General features: G+C 42.4%; 1 protein-coding gene across 2 annotated transcripts in view; it reads left to right on the top strand.

Annotated features, from left to right (window-relative positions):
- Positions 1-19,164, top strand: part of UBR3 (ubiquitin protein ligase E3 component n-recognin 3) — a 136,750-nt gene that overhangs the window by 51,336 nt on the left and 66,250 nt on the right. For both annotated transcript variants that reach the window (XM_075829428.1, XM_075829429.1), the window contains exons 19-24: positions 2,741-2,837; positions 4,207-4,348; positions 5,499-5,603; positions 6,268-6,438; positions 8,853-9,316; positions 16,959-17,047. In XM_075829428.1, the coding sequence (XP_075685543.1) occupies positions 2,741-2,837; positions 4,207-4,348; positions 5,499-5,603; positions 6,268-6,438; positions 8,853-9,316; positions 16,959-17,047 (1,068 nt within the window). The remainder of the gene's footprint in view (positions 1-2,740; positions 2,838-4,206; positions 4,349-5,498; positions 5,604-6,267; positions 6,439-8,852; positions 9,317-16,958; positions 17,048-19,164) is intronic.

Here is a 19,164-nt window from a genome sequence, read left to right on the forward strand (position 1 = left end):
TCAATGGGTTTCATCGGGTGCCGGTTGTCTGCGTTGTTCAACGGAATGTGCGCTATCGGCATTTTCGTTATGCTTCTCTGACGGAGCAGAACTACGGAATGCCGAACGCAGATGTGAACAGGGCCTAAAGAGGACCTCCTTGTTTCTTCCATGTCTGTTTTTAGTACATACTTGAAAAATCTAGATAAATATTAGAAATAGGAATGAATAAAATAAATATATTAGTCTTGTATTCCCCGTGAAATAAGCATTTTTAAGTACCTTTTCTTAGAACTCTGCATTGTGTTGGACCACGGTTTTTCCTCCTGGAAATAAATAATTTGACAACGGGGCATTACCATTCCGCTTGTCAATAGGGTGTGTCTCCGCACAGTCTGACATTGTCCAATCAGTGCTGACCGTGTCGGTGTGTAGGGATACGTTCCACTGATAACGGGAATGGTAAGGGTATGTTCACACGACAGCCTCCATTACGGCTGAAATTACGGAGCTGCTTTCAGGAGAAAACAGTTCCTGCATTTCAGACGTAATGGCGAGTGCAGGTGCTTTTCGCTGCGTCCATTACGGATGTAATTCGAGCTGTTTTTCCATGCTGTCAATGGAAAACGGCTCCAATTACGTCCCAAGAAGTGACAGGCACTTCTTTTACGCGGGCGTCTTTTGACAGCGGCGCTTAAAAAAAAATGACCGTCGACACAGAACATCGTAAAGCCCATTCAAATGAATGGGCAGATGTTTGCCGGCGCATTGGAGCCGTATTTTCGGACGTAATTCGAGGTTAAAACGCCCGAACATGATTACAGTACGGGACAGTTGTCCTGCAGCGAGACAGGGACTCCTAGCATCGTACATAAGTATGATGCTAGGAGCCCGGCTCCCTGCACTGTGTTCGGTCCGGGACTTGCGGCCGAAATACGTCCGTCAATTACGGACGTAATTAGTGTGTGTGCACATACCCTAAAGGGCTTGTGCTAAATAAGGCTCATTGTGTAGTAACCTAACCAGTATTCAAATTTTACTTCCGAAGGAGCCTCAGATGCTGCAGGGGGAGGGGGACGACGACAACGTTCATTGTTTACTTAAACTTGTCTCTATTGGTTTCTTTGGACATTAAATATTTCTTCACTATTATCACCGCAATCATTTGTAGCTCTAAACCGTCAATATATTCACTCACTGAACTCCCTATTATCCCTATCTTGTAAGCTCTAAGGCTTATTTAATAGAAAGCCAAGTATAACCTATAATCATGTTTATAGAGAAATTGGTATACCGAGAAGAAAGCCGTGTACACGCACAGGAAAATACATAAACTCTGTTTTGCTTTGTTCAGCATCAAGCTGCTTCACACAGTGTGAGAGACTGAGGCTGGAGGGAAGGGGGGGGGTCACTTCAAATATCCGTATCTCGGGCTGTGGACCACGGCTTCTGGTGGCAATCAAAAGAGGAGATTCTAATCTTTCATATGACACTGTGTATACAACTAGCGATATCTCCAGTTGTTTCAGTCGGGAATGGAAGCTGTATACTATATGATCACACTGTGGTGCTGGGCTGGGAATGGGGAGAAGCTGTATGCTGATTGGACCGCGTCAATCAGAAAACATTACACCACCCAGAGTGAAAATAGAGTCACCTCCTATTTGGCTATTAGAGCCACATTAGCATAATACACATAACCATAGAAAAATACACAACTTGGCAAATAATAAACATTTTTCACACTGTAGTTATCAGCAGCAAAGCGCCTATTAGATTAGTTAGCAGATAGGGAATTAATAAACTAGTGAGAGATTCTCTTTAAGACCCATGACCCCAGTTTTGTGGGTCACCCTGCCACCCACAGAGCATTCGTACAAATTTATGTATTTAATAGATACCAGGGGTGGCCAGACTTTTCTGGTATATAAGTAACTTTTCTTCACATCTGAGCCAAATGATCAACCACCAACAAATGTGGCCTATTCCCGTTTTATAGAAAGAAAAATGGGGTGCGCTGGGCATGCGGCAAAAAAACAGCTGGGTAGGGCCTTTATTATTGCCCTCAATGTTTTTCTGGCAGCAAGCCACTTAGGTGCTGAGCTGCACTTACATCAGCCTGTCAGTCAAAGATGCCCCATAACAATGTGCACCAGCCACAATGCCCACAAAACAGTTTGACAGCCAATGATGCCGGGTATTGTGCCCACTTTGCTTGGCGATGGTACTTGTACCACCACTGCTGCTCCACCATTCTCTAATAATCAAAAGACCTGAACTGCATGTAGTTGGGAGGTTAAATACTTTTCTATGTATAGTATGTTCATTTTATGGTTACCAGAAATAGTCTTACAACTCTCACACAACTACAGTATCAGACGAGACAACCTTCACACAGCAACACCCACCAAACTCCTGTCCTAGGACTCTCTAATCTTGCCTACATGATACATTGAATTAAACTAGCTGTGTTTAAATTAGGACCTGGTCTGAAAGGGTTTCATGCCACTGAATGGAAACTAGTTTCCATTCACTGAGAGCAAGCAGAGGTTATGACGATGGTAAAAGATTGAAACACAAGAAGTATAGAAACTTGCACAACCATCATCATTATACAAATATTAAACTTTATTTACTTAAAACCTGAAAACCCCTTCAACTACTTTTGCTGTGACAAATCTATCCTCTGGTCTGAGACCAAATATTGGGTATTTGCAGTTCACCAATCTTACTCATGGTTTCCTTTTCTGCCCTTGTGAAGGTGAGGTCTGGGACCAAGAATTTGACCCTGTGATGGTTATCCTCCGTACCGTGTACCGCAGAGACGTGCAGTCCGCCATGGACCGATACACTGCATTGTAAGTGGGAACTTGCTAAACTTGATTGCATTTTGCACCACCATTTGCCATGTTTTTTTTACATCTGGAGAAATCCAGAACTGCAAAATTGTGTGCTCTGTTATTTTGAGAATGAAGAGAATGGGTATAATTATTGCTTCTAATACGCAAATGATTTTATTTTTACCAAATATCAGAAAAGGGCATTAGTTGTAGGCATTAAATGCTCTCCTACAATTTAGCTGACATTCGGGGTTTCATTTCCATTCGTCTCGTAGTGTTTTTGGAATGAGCCGTCAGAATGAATGATGCATTGCCTTCCAGCGTGAGCAAATATTGCTTAACCTTTATTCCAGAGCAATTTATTTGCTAATTGGATGCTGCAGTTCCCTGAAGTCCTGCTAAAAAGAGCCTTAAAGTAACCTTGTCCTTTTTTTTTTTTTTTTTTTTTAATTTTATTAATCTTTCAGTGCTGGAGTATGGAGTCGTCCATATGGTATAAGGGAGCTGGTGTCTGTTAGAATACACTTTCCTAACCAACTTGTGTGTGGACATTTTTGGATACCGGTGATTTAAACCAATGTATTTCCAGCAACAAAGAGTGTTTTGACTTTTCACTCTCCTTGTTTCTATATTCTAAATAGGTCCAATATTCTGTGCAGATTCATTTCTAAATAAATATTTATAGCAATCAGGCCTCATTTTTTGGTCCTGATACAGAGTTCCAAAACACCTGCTTAGACAGAGATAATGGGAAAGAGTTATAAAGTTAGTCTGGATAAAACTGGACCAGACAAGCAGAAACGGCGCCAAATTTATCAGAATGATGCACGGCCTATGATAAATTAGGTGCGTCTTGCTAGACATGTTAAGACTCTTTCTTTTCCTTACGCCACCTCTTGGCTGGGGGACTTTACACCAATATCTTGTGCTAAAAGAAAGGCGCGCAGCATTAAAGAATCGACCGCATTTTACGACTAGACACTTTAAAAAAAACTGGCATTGATAAGACTGTAGCAGTGAGAGCTCCCTCTAGTGGGGACTACAGGCAGCCTCTGACAGTGTCACAAGAGGAAGGCAAGGCACACATCTGCTATGGGGTCTGTGGCGGGAGGCCCCTGCCCACCAGAGACACCTTAGCAGATGTGTGCCTTGCCTTTTATGGTGGGTACATTGTATAATGCATTTAGATATAATATATATTGCTGCTTTATTTATTAAAATTTAAAAAGTTGACAGAAAGCTGGTTTACAATGGAACACTAATGATATTGAGAGAATATTTTTTTTTTCTTTATTTTGTATTAATCTTTAATACTAATTAAGATTATAAACATGCGGTTGGTTGTGTTACTGAAATGTTTATGGGGTTGTTTTTCATGTATTAATAGTTTAAAGCAGATTGGACAGTGTCCTGGAAACCCATGGCCACCCTACAAGAAGAGAACGCCTCTACACCCCAGTTATAAAGGTCTAAAGAGGCTCCTGCACTGCAAAACATTGCACATTGTGCTCTTTACTCTGCTCTACAAGGTGCGTGTGTTTCCCTGCTATTAAAGGGATTGCCTGCCAACCAGAATTGGATCCTTTGTGGGGGTGAGGGGAGGGTCTGGTGCCCATACACCTTAGATCAGTCGGCCAAACTCACTGATTTTGGTTGGGTCGGCCAACTATATCATGTGTATGGGGGATATACCACGCTCCCCTTACAGTAGATGTCAGGGAAAAATAAGGATCGGGCATGTTGAAATGTAACAGCTGCTTCTATCCTGCAGGAACAGAGGTGGCGGCAGCTTATTCCTCTCTCCCCATTGAAAACACATGCATTCTCAGGCGTGCATATGTATGGGGGAGTCTGGAATATATGGCCACTTCTAGGCCCAGTTCACACAGAGTTTAGTGACGCGGAAACGTCGCCAAAAAACAGCCGAAATAGCCTCCCATTGATTTTAATGGGTGGCAAAGGTGTTTTTTTTCCCGGGACGGAAAAAAAAAGCGGCATGTTCTCTCTTGCTGTGGGTTCCACCTCTAGAGGCAGAAAAAGTGTTTTTCGCTTTTGTTTTTTTCCTGCGGTCCTCAACGTGGAAGGAATTTTGAGGCAGATTTTTTTTTTTCTGCCTGCAAAATACTCAGTGTGAACAGGGCCTTAGAGTGCTAGTCCATACACCTTTCCCTAAAGTACTAGACACTTTTCAATTAAAAAAAACAAACCTAAGCAATGAAAACGCGTTTATGAACCACGTTTATCTTGTACGTCAGGAAAGCTCACAACAAACGTGATAAACATGTACATAGGGCTTCATTAGCACGACTGAGGCCAAAAGCGTGTCCTTTTTGGCCTCCGTTGGGCTACTATCAGTCAGTATACCCTCTTCTCTTTTTTTGGATGGAATACCTTAGTAGACATCGCTATTTCCGCAAAAAAGTATACCAAGCAGTATTCGGCTTTTAAAAAGGGGGGCCAGTAATGATGGACGAGCGCTTACTCATTCATCAGCTGATCTGGAACGAGCGGTCATATGAACGCTTGTTGGACTGATCATTTGCCCGATTAAAGGGACCTTTAGCCTTTGACCTCTTCTGAAACGATCACATTAAACAAAAGGTCATTTAAGGGAAGAATTGTTTAGTGTTTGTTTTTTTTTTTTGTGTGCTATTTAAATATTATTCCTTACCTTTTTAGATTTTGATGGATCATCAAAATATGTCCGAGCATGTTCTCTGCATGGTCCTGTATCTCATAGAGCTTGGATTGGAAAATTATCCGGAGGATGAGCCTTGTGATGAGGTATGCCTCCGTTTATTTGTCTGACGCTTGTATCTGATCATTTTGTCATGTTTTTGTTACTACGGTTTGAATACATTAAATGACTCTGTTAGTAAACGGATATATTTCTAAATAATTACTTAGCCTTGACGTTCTAGGCCTGCACGGGTTTTTTTTTTGTTTTTTTTTCTAGGCAGATTTGATCACTTAGGCTATGTTCACACGGAGTATTTTGGGGGAGGAATATCTGCCTCAAAATTCCGTTTGGAACTTTGAGGCAGATATTCCTCTCCCTGCACGCCGATTTTCGCGGCGATTATCGCGCCGTTTTTCGCCCGCGGCCATTGAGCGCCGCGGGCATAAAACAGCGAGAAATACGCTTTCTCCTGCCTCCCATTGAAGTCAATGGGAGGTCAGAGGCGGAAGCGCCCGAAGATAGGGCATGTCGCTTCTTTTTCCCGCGAGGCAATTTTACTGCTCGCGGGAAAAAGACGCTGACGCCTCCCATTGAAATCAATGGGAGGCGTTCTCGGGCTGTTTTTGCCGAGTTTTGCGACGCGGTTTCCGCGTCAAAAAACTCGGCAAAATACCCCGTGTGAACATAGCCAACATTGGTCTAATTTATTTTAGTTCTGTTTTTAAAATATGGAGTTTTTTTTCCTTTTAACATGTTGTCTCTTTTTAGGACACTGCTGGACCAGATCGTTGCCATGACAGCTGGTTTCCTGGTAGCAGTTTGCTGTGTAATATGCGTCATGTCATAAACTACGTGCGCGTACGTGTACCGGACACTGCTCCGGAGGTGCGAAGAGAGCCACCAGCGAGCACCAGCTCAGACAGCCTTTCATCTTTACATGTAAGTGCTAATGTCCTAAACCACATCCATTCTGCCGTAGGATAAATGGGTCTCTTTGTCTACAAAATTCAAAGTGCTTTCTATTATTCCACAAATTAGATTATAATTTCTTAATAATGTATTTTAGCGGACCCCACAATATAATAAAACCTATTTTACGTATGTGTGTTTTTAACAGTGTTTAGAATTGTAAAAGTTTTAATGGTGTTATTTGTGGTGGTCTACAGTTGTAAAGAAGTGTGATATAACCGACTGCCTGCAGCCACCACTAGAGGGAGCTCACTACAAACCAATTTATGCAACAAGCACCAAACTCTATACTTGCTATATAAAACCACTTCATGGGAGCTCCCCCTAGTGGTGGCTGAAGTCAGAAATAATCATTTTATTCATTTTATATTATTTTTTTTTCAATACCAACACTACTGTCCTAACGGCAGCTATTGTGGACAACCAAGTTCTATTTTGTACACAAACTCATTGCATTTATCAGGATTTCGCACATGTCCAATCTAGATAAAAAGTAATGATTTTCATTATACATTACCAGAGTTCCAGACGGCCTTCCCTCCAAAGAGAGGTAGATGTGTGATGTTTGTCCCTGGATGCTTTGCAATGCTTTAGGTTTTCATACTTGCATGGTGTTTTTAATAATCGCTCATTAATTTAGTAAATGTATGTATTATGGAATCTCTGACTGTATTCGTTACATTGATATTGAGCAATTGTAAAGTGCTGAGGAGGCATACACTGTGACTAATACAATTCTTTATAATAAGTAGTTCATAAATAAGGCCTCATGCACACGATCGTAATAGTTTTTTTTACTGTCTGCAAATACAGATTCAACGGCTACGGATGCAAATCCGTAGCCATCCGTGTTTGCAGAAGTGCCCATAGACCACTATGGGCGAGTCCGTGCCGCAATTGCAGACAAGAATAGGGCATGTTCTATATTTTGCAGATCATTTCTATGGCCCGGACACACATCCGTAAATATACAGAAAGGTGTCCGTGGCCAATAGAAATGAACGGGTCCGCAATTTCATCCAGAACTAAGGATGAAAACTACCGTCGTGTCCATGGGGACTTAAAGCCACATTTTAAGTATTACTTGGTATGAGGAACCACAACAAGCGTTATCGTCTCTTCTAATTGTGATAGGTGAATGTTTTGCATAGATCTAATCATTTTATTTTATTTTTTTGTGTTTTATTATACGACCACGCGTTCTGTATTAAGAAGGATGGAGATATGGTGTCCGTCTTGGGTGACACAACCCCCCCCCCCCCCTCTGCTCCTTCGGGCTAGCAAGTAAAATTAAAAACAGAAAAAACACATTTCCCTTCTGAAAGCAGGATGCAATTTTGCTCCTGTGCGCAAGGCGGGTTTCTGGCCTTTGGGGTATTTGGTGCAATCCCGAATGAAGGGGTGTACCCCATTTTATGAAGCAGCAGCACCATATGATCTGCCCCCAGGCTAGTGCAGTCACAGTGACCCCTATCCTCTTTCTGTTTGCCTGGATTAACATGGACTGCAGAGTTCTTTGGACTTTTTTTTTTAAGAGATGGCAAATTAATTTTGATGAATGGCATTGGAAGGTGCTGCATGTGATGTGAGCTGGTTATAAATTCCCCAGTAGTTCTGGTCTGTGCATGGCTTTCTATGCAAATGAAGTCTAATCATTGCGTGGCACATTTATTTCATTCTGCATCAGTTAAGCGGAATTGCTAATCTTTTTGCAATAACTCTGAACATTTATTTATGACCTTTGTCATACCCTTGTAATAAAGTGGCAAGAATTTGATTATGAATCACAATATTGCAAAAAAAAAAAACAAACTTTAAATGAAAGTACTTTTAAAATAAATAGTAGTTTGAACATGGAGACATTTGTATCTTAATAGGCCGTGCATAGTAGCCCGCACCCGAAGTGTCCGTTTTGTGGCTCTTTTTCTCGCAATTTGCACAAAATCATGGGACCATAAACACTGCTGTTACACAAAACCGAGGCAAAAATGCAGCAGTTCCTAAACCGTTTGTGTTGGGGTGCATTTAAATGAATTAAAAGTTTTTGGCCATGTAAAAAAAAACTCATCAAAAATCGTGACTTGACGCGGTTTGCGTTGCAGTTTCTGCCTGTGCGTTTTTTACTGGTGAAACACATTTACTTTACAAGCTTCACCTGTTAAAACTGCACAGGCGTTTTGCTGCCGTTTTCGATGCAAATGAAAATGCTAATGGTTTTCGGATGTGTTTTTTCGTTGAGGTTTTAACTGCACCTTTACTGCAACGTGTGAATACACCCTTAAGTTTGTGTGTTCCATGGTCAGATGGTTGCTTTTTGAAGCGTGTGTTAAACTAATACATCTGCAGTGCTTTATTCATTTATTTCATATGTATTTTCTCCCTAGAACTCCGGCACTGCTCAAGTTTTCAGTTTGGTTGCTGAACGGCGGAAGAAGTTCCAGGAAATAATAAACAGGAGTAATAGCGAAGCCAATCAAGTCGTGCGGCCTAAAACCTCTGCTCTGAAGTGGACGGCACCCGGCTCAACACCACAGCTAACCACCGTGATTTTGGAGGTGAAAGAGAGTATGCTGTCCTTACTGATCAAACTTCACCAGAAACTGTCTGGGAAATCCGACTCCTACTGCCCACCCTGGTTGGGTGATCCGGAGTGTCTTGTCCAAGCAGATTTATCCAAATACGCTCATGGGGATGGAGTGACTGCCGTGGAAAGGATTTTATTGAAGGCTGCAATGAAGAGCTGCTTAAACAAACTTAGCATTGATGACATTTGTAGGAAAGCTGCTCCACCTGTTCCACCCAAAAAGTCTAGTCCTGCGGAGAAGAAAACCTTGGACAAAGAGGAAAGGTAAAGTAAAACTCAACTGATGCGTTCTTGAAAGAAGTGTTGGTTACTAAGCAGTTAGGTTCTAGAATGCTATATTGATACTGTGATTTACAGGGTTTGTCTGGTTTAGAAAGCCCGTTGAGTTATGGAGGTATAAGGTAATGATCTTGACCCTGATATTGTTTAGCACCATAGACCCCGTGTCATCTTTGGTTAGGTTGCTGTTGCTTTTTGACTGCCATGCTGATGTATGCTGCATTAATCTATCCAGTAAAAAAAAAAGACACCGAACGATTTTAATTCAAAGCGAACAGAAGCGATCCATCATATCCATCGTGGATCTTGTAAAAACGTAAGAAAGGGTTCTCTTGACTAAAATTTGTGGCATAAAGAGAGCGCGCTGGGGAAGCTGCTGACGGACGGGGCTCTCCTCCGTGTTAGATCTGGATTTGTTGCGCAGATTTTCCGGTGTGCCAGCAAAATAAATGTGATTTCAAGTAATCTCATCTACACGTTTCCTCCCTCTTGTAAATCGACCTGCGGAGCGTATTTTAAAATCCGCATCATGTCCCTTTATCTTGCTTTTCCGTCTTAAAATTGTATCTGACAAGTTTCTAAAAAAAAAATGCACCAAAATCCGCATCAAAATGTAAAAAAAAAACCAGGCCTGAAAACGCATAAAAAAATTCACCTTTGGGCTACATTCACACGAGCGTTTGTTTTTCAATGTATTCGATGCGTGAAACACTGACATCACACAGATGTGCGTCCGTGTGCTGTCTGGTTTTCACGCACACATTGACTTCAATGGGTGACTAGGAGCGTGAAAACGCACCAATATAGGACATGCAGTGAGTTTCAAGCCACGTACACGCTGCGGGAAAAACGACGCATGTGTGAATGGCCCCATTGATATCAATGGATCTGTGTGTTGTGGGTTATTTCGACGCACAGCACACGGACGAGAATCACGCTTGTCTGAATGAGCCCTTAAAAGGGTTGTCTGAGATAAAATGATTGTATTCATTTATTAATGTAAATACATTTGTAATATACTTACATTTTCCAAAGTGGCCCCGTTTCCAGATCTGCCGTGGGGTACTTGATGGACGATGTCACTCTTTGGCCGCTATGTTGATCTTCAATTTTCTGTCACTTGTGACGTGCCCGGTATGGGCTGTTCTGTTGTAACGTCCAAGCGAGGTCCTGCTGTTATTTTGAGAACAGCAGGGACCGCGAGAACAGCAGTGACCGCTCATGCACGTTACGGGCAGTGCAGCAGAACAGCCCATACACGGCACGTGACGAGTGACCGGCGTATACCCGGAAAAGAATTGAAGATCATCACAGCGGCCAGAGCCAGTGCAGAGAGTGACGTCACCCGTCAAGTTCCCCACGGCAGGATCTGGAAACGGGGCCACTTTGGAACATGTAAGTATATTACAAAGGTATGTACATTTATAAATTACAAGCATTAACACAGTCATTTTATCTCGGACAACCCCTTTAAGCATAGAATCGCCTGCCTGCGGTTTTGATGCTGATTTTCTGCACCAACTTACAGAACGTGCGCATGTAGCCTAAATCTGCCACCCACAGAAATATAGAAAAAAATGAGCAAAGAATATTTTTACTGGAGTATCTTTTTTTAATACTTTTATATGGAAGAGGTCAAATATTTGGAGAATAACTGGTGTGACCGTTCCCCCCCCCCCCCCTCCACCATGTAAAAGAGGTGTTGAGATGGTTAAAAAAAAGTTCTCTGCTTTTCCAATGCAGGACATTTGCACCATGTTTTACTAGTCCTCGCAACACATTCTTTTTACTTTTAACCTTTTGCTAGTAGTTGAGCTCCTGCTTCTATATTGCAGACTTGTTGTTTGCGGGGTCTGGGACATAATCACAAATTGCCGTAGTTGTTGACGGCTCTGAATGAAGATGAATCTGAATTGCAGTTGTCACGCGGCTCACACGTTGCCGCCTTCATTTGTTTCCCCGATTTCGAGTCTAGTTTTCTGGTAATGAAGATCGAACAGCCCATAAGTCTCAATGATGACCCATTTGTGGCTGCCTCAACCGGCAGACAAAGACGAAAGGTGGCATTAACCACATGACGCCTTGTCGCCATAGAAACTGAGAACCAGCACTCGAGGAAAAGCTGAGAAGACTTGCAATTTTTTATTTTTTTTTCAACCTCAGTGTCTCATCCCCGTGAGCCATCACGGAAAATTACTGAGCTGCACTGAATCTGTCACGGTTTGTTTATGTCGTCTTATTAGGGATCTCTATTTACAGTCAGACCCGGTTATCTCGAAGCGGAACTTGGATGGTGAAATGCATGCAAATAAAATGCCGATGCCGCACAAGGACAGGACGGCTGCAAAACACAACACGTTTGCGCGTCTTCTATTTGCATTTCACGATATTGGAAGCAAACCGATTGTTTGTTTTGCAGACTTTTTTTTTTTTTTTTCTTTTTCACTCCCCTTTTTCCCCCGGTATTCCTCTATGAAATTATTCTGTTAGCTGCTTAAAAAACTTGTAGCGGATATTGACTTGTATAGATCATGATGACTATGGATGTGCTTTATTAATGGGGTTTATTGGAGTTTTTTTTTTATTTTTGCTTCCGATCTTAAAGGGGTTGTACTAGAATCAAAAATGATCAGCTGTCCACAGGATAGGTAGTCCTTTTCTGATGGCTGGAGCCCCACCGCTGGGTTCCCCAAAGATCATGGGGATTGGGGTCCCAAATCTCCTGTTTTGCCTCCCTGCTCAACCGCAGTGAGAAGGGCATTGAATGGAGCGGTGGTAGAGCATGCGCGCTGCTGCTGTATTCAAAGTCTATGGTAATGATGGAAACAGCCGAGTACAGCACTCTCCTGTATCCATCGTTCTCATAGACATTGAGGGGGATGCAGTGAGGAGGATCTGGGGGTTCAGGATCCCCGTTCTCTTGATCACTGGGGATCCCAACAGTGGGGCCCCTAGCAATCAGAAAATGATCACTTCTTTATGTGATAATTTTAATTTCTAAAGGGGTATTCCCAACTTAGACGTTTATGCCGTATCCACAGGATATGCCACTTAATGTCTGATAGATGCTGGTCCCAGCTCTAGGACCAATGCCTATTTAGAGAAAAGGGTCTCCCGACTCCAGTTTTGCCTGTTGTGGCGGCTGCAAGCTTCCGATTCCAGATGGGGACTAGTGGAGAGGGGACTACTCATGCACGTGGCTCTCTCCATTCTGTTCAATCTGAGTTATGGAAACAGCCTGTTTCTATAACTCCCATTGAACAGAATGGTGATAACCATGTCCCCGACTGGAATCGGCAGTTTGCGGCCACCGCACCAGGAAAAACGGGGGTTGGGTAACCCCCATTCTCAAAATAGGTGCCTGGGCGTTCTCTATTATCCATCCATTTCTGGAGGGCTTATTGAACAAGTGCTCAACTTTTCTAGCAGTAAAAAAAAAAAAAAATTGTGACCTCAAGCTGGTATCTTTAGCTAAATCTTCATTTGAGGCTGCTGGGTTGGCCCTACAGCCGGTTTTAGCCTCTACTGAATGGGCTAGACAGCTTTGTCAAAGCATACCCCCCCCCCCCTTCCCCTGAGGAACTAGCGGACCCTGCCCACCAACTTTCTCATACAGGGAAAAAGTATCGCCTCTCTAGATGCATCCGGTTTACTAGTTCGTTTCTCAGCACTTGCTATTTGCAGGACAACTCCAGCTTAAAGAGAACCTGTCACCAGCATTACACCTATTAAACCAGCAATACCTGGTGGTAGTGGGTGAAAAATCATTTTTATGTAACCTATAATTATCTTTAGTATTCTGTTTTTTAGTGTTCCTGCGTCATATGCTAGTGAGCATAAGTCATATCTTGCACTTGTGCAGTAACTAGATGCGCGCGATCTCAGACGAGATTTCTGTATTCAGGACAGGCCAGTTTTCGGCAGTGGACAGGCATAAGAAGACGAACGGAGACTGCCGGATTATTACCATAAGGGTATGTGCACACACAAACTCAAAAACATCTGGAAATATGGAGCTGTTTTCAAGGCAAAACTGCTCATAATTTTCAGACGTTTTTTAAGCCATTTGCCGTTTTCGCTGCGTTTTTTTACGGCCGTTTTTGGAGCTGTTTTCTATAGAGTCAATGAAAAACCGCTCCAAAAATGTTCCAAGAAGTGACCTGCACTTCTTTTTCAAAACGGCCCTTTGGAACAGAACGCTGTTTTTCCCATTGAAATCAATGGGCAGATTTTTGGTGGCGTTCTGCTTCCGATTTTTCGGGCGTTTATGGCCCGAAAAACTGCCAAAAATAGTCTGTGTGAACATACCCTAAGAGGCACGAAATGTTTGCAGACTGCTATTTAGTAGGGTCGAAGGAGGAGTTTAGGAGAGGGGTGACGGCAGCGGCCAGCGAGGGGTGAGGAGAGTTCAATAGATGAAATGCTGGTGACCGGTTCCCTTTCAGGGTATGTGCACACGAGAACTGGCTTTTACGTCTGAAAAGACAGACTGTTTTCAGGAGAAAACAGCTCCGTCGTTTCAGACATAAAAGCTCCTCCTCGCATTATGCGAGGCGTCTTTGACGCTCGTAATCTTGAGCTGCTCTTCATTGAATTCAATGAAGAACGGCTCAAATTAAGTTTCAAAGAAGTGTCCTGCATATAATGTATATAAGTGTCCTGCACTTCTTTGACGAGGCAGTCATTTTACGCGTCGTCGTTTGACAGCTGTCAAACGACGACGCGTAAATGACAGGTCGTCTGCACAGTACGTTGGCAAACCCATTCAAATGAATGGGCAGATGTTTGCCGACGTATTGTAGCCGTATTTTCAGGCGTAAATCGAGGCATAATACGCCTCGTTTACGCCTGAAAATAGGTTGTGTGAACCCAGCCTCAGTGTTCGTCTGTGGTTCAGCTTCTGAGAGATCTTTAACGGTTCTCGTCTCTTCAAGTAGTGGCCAAGAGCAGTAATGGCTCATCAAGGCCAAAGCAGCCCTGTCACTCTGGTCCCGCCAGGAAGAGTGTGGCCCAGTTTTGGTCATTTCGGAGCTTCTTAACAGCCTTCCAAGTCTATCCCCAGCAGAACTAGTTCTGCATGAAACGCCAATTGACAAGAGTGGTGCTATTTCTGAAATAAAATAAATATATACGTGTCCCTCGACATAGCCATGGCAACATGATGAAGACGTCCATGGTTTACATTGTTTGATGCATTCAGAGAACTGCCGAACAGAGTAAGAAAAATAAACCGCATAAAACTTTTTTTCAGATTGCAGGACTAGTGTCAGCATTTATGCTAATGATGTCACTAGTGGAGGTCTGACCGCTGGGACCCCCATTTACATTGCAGTCAGTCTCCATTGTAGTGAAGGGAGATACAGAAACACTTAGCAATTCACTATTACAATGTTGTTGGGAATGCTCCAGTCCGCTGTGGCACTGTTCAGACAACAGGCAGGGCTGCAGGTAGTCCGCAGAATACAGACTATTTTTTATGACCGCGGGCTGCGTTTGCTGACGGGTTTGCAAGGCAAGCATCAGGAATTTGAGATCTCTCACAACACCATGCAAGTCTTTGGAGTAATTCTCCATAAGCTAAAAGAAGCATTTAAAAATCACCCGACCTTCACATGCCAGTCATTGTGCCACATAATGTTTTGGAGCCAGTAGTCTATTAAATAGGTTTTCTCATCACAGGCAACCCTTTTTAACCCCTTGCCACATTGTACCGTAATGGAATGGCATGGGGGGGAGCAGGTTGTTCAGGGGAGGTCCGGACACCTAAGTGATTTTTTTTCACCTTCATCTGTAAGGCCATCGGCACCTAACAAAGGCCCCTAAGTCTTTTCTATGTGTGAAAGCCCTCTTCTCTACTTTTGTTGCACATTTAGACTGCATTTGCTAAATTTTTACACCATAAAATGCATTATTCATTTACGTTGTTTATTTATATGGGAGTCATTACGTTCTATTTGTATTACAAGGCTTGTAGTTGCCGTATGTTTTCAAGTAATCTTATTCAACATAAAGTTTTATATGTGCTATAACCCTTTTGATCACGGTGTAATTTACAGCAGATAATATAATGTGTGTAATTAATATACCCCGTTATATTGGAGATTGTATGTATATTATGCAGCATTGATTTTTTTTTTCTGTTTTTACGTTTGCAAATCTATCATTTTCCCTCTCTAGCAGCATCAAATGGACAATGGAACAATCTGGATCTGTTAATGTTCAGTACTCTGATTCATTGTCATTATTAACAGTAGGAGTTTACAAAATGGTTTAGATTCAGCGGCTTTCTTCATTTTTGTGCAATGTTTAATACACATTTATTCATGTGCCAGTCTATACCAGTCACTTTTTGGTGTATTCATCTGTCCGTGTACCCTCTGTTTTCTCCCTTGTGATGATCAGAACAATCACTCTAAAAGGAATTATGACCGTGGCCGACACTATTTCTACAGGTAGAAGCGTTTTACAGAGTTACCATGAAGTTGTATCAAAAACATAAATTAATTGAAGCTATAATTTGGCATTTCCTAATAAACGATGCTTTAAAATAGAAGTCCCAATATAGTCCTGGGTTCATACAGTTTTTTGCAGGCAGAAAATCTGCCTCAAAATTCAGTTTGGAATTTTGAGGCAGATTTTGCTCTGCCTGCACGCCGATTTTTCATAGCGTTTTTCGCCCAGCGGCCAAAAAACGCTGCAAAACATGCTTTCTCTGCCTCCCATTGATGTCAATGGGAGGTCAGAGACGTATACGCCCGAAGACAAGGCATGTCCCTTCTTTTTGCCGCTAGCCGTTCTTTCTGCTCGCGGGGAAAAAAGGCCTTCTCCTCCCCTTGAAATCAATGGGAGGCATTTTTGGCATGTTTTCTCCGTCAAAAAAATGTGGCAAAAAATTATTTGACCCTAATATTCTGACTACTGTGACTCCCTCTGATTTGTGATTAAAGCCCCATGCTACTATACTTGCTTTTGGCTGCATTCGGACTGCCACTTAGTCCTAACAATGGGCAGGGGTCACAGAAGTCGGGCTTCCGCCGATCAGATGTTGAGGGAATATCCAGTTAGGCCTTGTTCACACTGTTATTTTTTTTCAGGCAGAAAAAAAAAATCTGCCTCAAAAATCTTCTTTTGATGTAAAAAAAAAAAACCTGCTCCAAATGAAGCGGTTTTTTTCCTGCCTCCAATTGGTTTGGCCGCAGAGAGAGAGCCAACGCCACAGTGGGCCAACTACAACAATAATAGCATATAGAGAGCCAGCGGGGTGGAGCTAGCTTCCCTGCCTCTGATTCTGACTAATCCGCTTGAGGGTAGTTCACACCCTATTGGCTAAATACAGCAAATAAGCTTATAGGGAAACAGCACAACATCTCTGGAACCATATCTCTGGAACAGGGAGTCCAGGAAAAAGCAGCGCTGGGTTCAGCGAGACGGTGCTATTCAGATCAGTTAACCCGTTCAACTTCTATTACCTAGTGACAGCTCTTCTTTAAGTAGCTGGTATTGAGCACTTGTCTTTAATTTTCTTTTCTTTTCTTTTTTTTTTTTTTTTCCTTTGGTTGCATGCATTTGCATAAAGGTGTTTTCATATATTCATACATGTATAACTCTACTTTTGCTTGTAACGCAGACGTCAGAAGGCCAGAGAGAGGCAGCAGAAGTTACTTGCCGAATTTGCTTCAAGGCAGAAAAGCTTTATGGAAACGGCAATGGATGTTGGTAAGTTTATCATTGTACCACTTGATGGTTATTGGAAGATGTACGTGATGTCTAGTTGCCTTTGCATACATCTTCATTATGTTCTTGGTGGTCCATCTGGTCCAATGCAAAAGAAAAATGGAGCACAACACTCAGCATGCATCAAGACCAGGCATAAGTAGCATGCATCAAGACCAGGCATAAGTGGCATGAAGACCAGGCATAAGTGGCATGAAGACCAGGCATAAGTGGCATGAAGACCAGGCATAAGTGGCATGAAGACCAGGCATAAGTGGCATGAAGACCAGGCATAAGTGGCATGAAGACCAGGCATAAGTGGCATGAAGACCAGGCATAAGTGGCATGAAGACCAGGCATAAGTGGCATGTATGAACTCTGCACATCTTGGACTTTTAGAAGATGTTGTGTGTCTCAGGCTCGGCTTGGATCAGACTTTCAGCCTCCAAAATGAATGCTTTCATATGGGAGTACCTTTACAACTGGGGTCAATCAGCATAAGAGAACGTTTGACCAAAGGGGTGCCCAAAAGTGCATAACCCCCTTAAGCCGTATTTGTTTTGCATGTCATAGTAGTAAACGCTGAGTTAAAGCTCGTACGTGTCCGATTTAACTTCTGTAACAGCTTCTCGAGCTCCCAGCCAAGTCAATTCATCACACTATGGGAGCGTGTCACACTGTGCAGACAGAATATAAATGTGCATTATAAGGGGGGCACGTTACAGAACTATCTTAGTATTTTAAGCTGTAACAGTAAATTGCAAGATCATTGTTCCGTAAAGGTAATAACAGAAAAAGCTGCATAAATTATAAGTGCCGCCACTTTGTGTCTGTCCTACTAAATATAACTGAATTGTCTGAATGTGCTTGTTTAGATCCCTCCTAAACCAAAGCTGTTTCTCGGCAGGAACCCGTTCAGTTATTCAGCAAACTTGCTTCAGGGAACAAGATTTGTGCCCATATTTTAAAGGAGGTGACACAAATTTCTGAACACTTGTCATTTATTGAACCCGGTTAGAAAAATAAATTAGTTTTTACTGGTCTTTTGAGGATCGTCTTGCTGGGCCTAGGCAAGATGTATTAGTGTGCTAATGGCTCCTTTGATGCTAGGGGAATTTCTTGACACAAAATGTTTTGCAAAGGAAAATGGAGCCTTGGGGCAAATTGGGTAACAGTACTTAGCATGGTGAAACCCCTTCTAACAAGCTGTATGACCTCCGCTACACGGACTAGAAACATTATTCTCTCCACAGTGTGGCGTCCTTTTCTCTTCATTTAAGGCCATTCTATTTTATAGCTCATGGTTGTTTCACTGATTGGAATATTTTTTTAGGTCTTATTCATTCTAAGGGTATGTTCACACGCAGTCGTTTCAGACGTAATTCGGGCGTCTTACGCCTCGCTTTACGCCTGAAAAAACGCCCCTAATACGCCTACAAACATCTGCCCATTGCTTTCAATGGGAATTACGATGTTCTGTTCCCACGAGTCTTTATTTTGCGCGTCGCTGTCAAAATATGGCGCGTAAAGTGACGGCTCGTCAAAAGAAGTGCAGGACACTTCTTGGGACGTTTTTGGAGCGTTTTTCATTGACTGCGTTGAAAAACGCTCCAATAACGTCCGTAAAATACGCGGCGAAAAACACGAGTAGTTACAAAAACGTCTGAAAATCAGGAGCTGTTTTCGCCTGAAAACAGCTCCGTATTTTCAGGCTTTTTTACTCACTGCGTGTGAACATACCCTTACTTATTTCTCATCCGTGTGCTGTTTGAATCCGCAACGGACAGTACACTGAAACATACAAGGCAATGGGGGTATTCACGCTAGGGATGTCACTATTCCAGAATTTGGACTTTCGATACCGATACTTCGTTTAGTATTACGATTTCGATACCAATTCGATACTTTGCCAACAGTAATAAAAAAAAAAGGTGTGATGAATTTTGAATGTGCCTCACGTTAATAGTGATTAACCCCATCATGTTTCTCAGTCATAATGGGTTAATGATGGGGTTAATTACTATTCATGTGAGGCACATGGTGCTTAAATTCATCACGCCTTGTGCCCCACAATAAGTGATAGAAAAGCAGTTTTTGTTTTTTTTACAGCGTACACATCA

This window comes from Rhinoderma darwinii, chromosome 6 (genome assembly GCF_050947455.1).
Source record: "Rhinoderma darwinii isolate aRhiDar2 chromosome 6, aRhiDar2.hap1, whole genome shotgun sequence".
Lineage (NCBI taxonomy): Eukaryota > Metazoa > Chordata > Amphibia > Anura > Rhinodermatidae > Rhinoderma > Rhinoderma darwinii.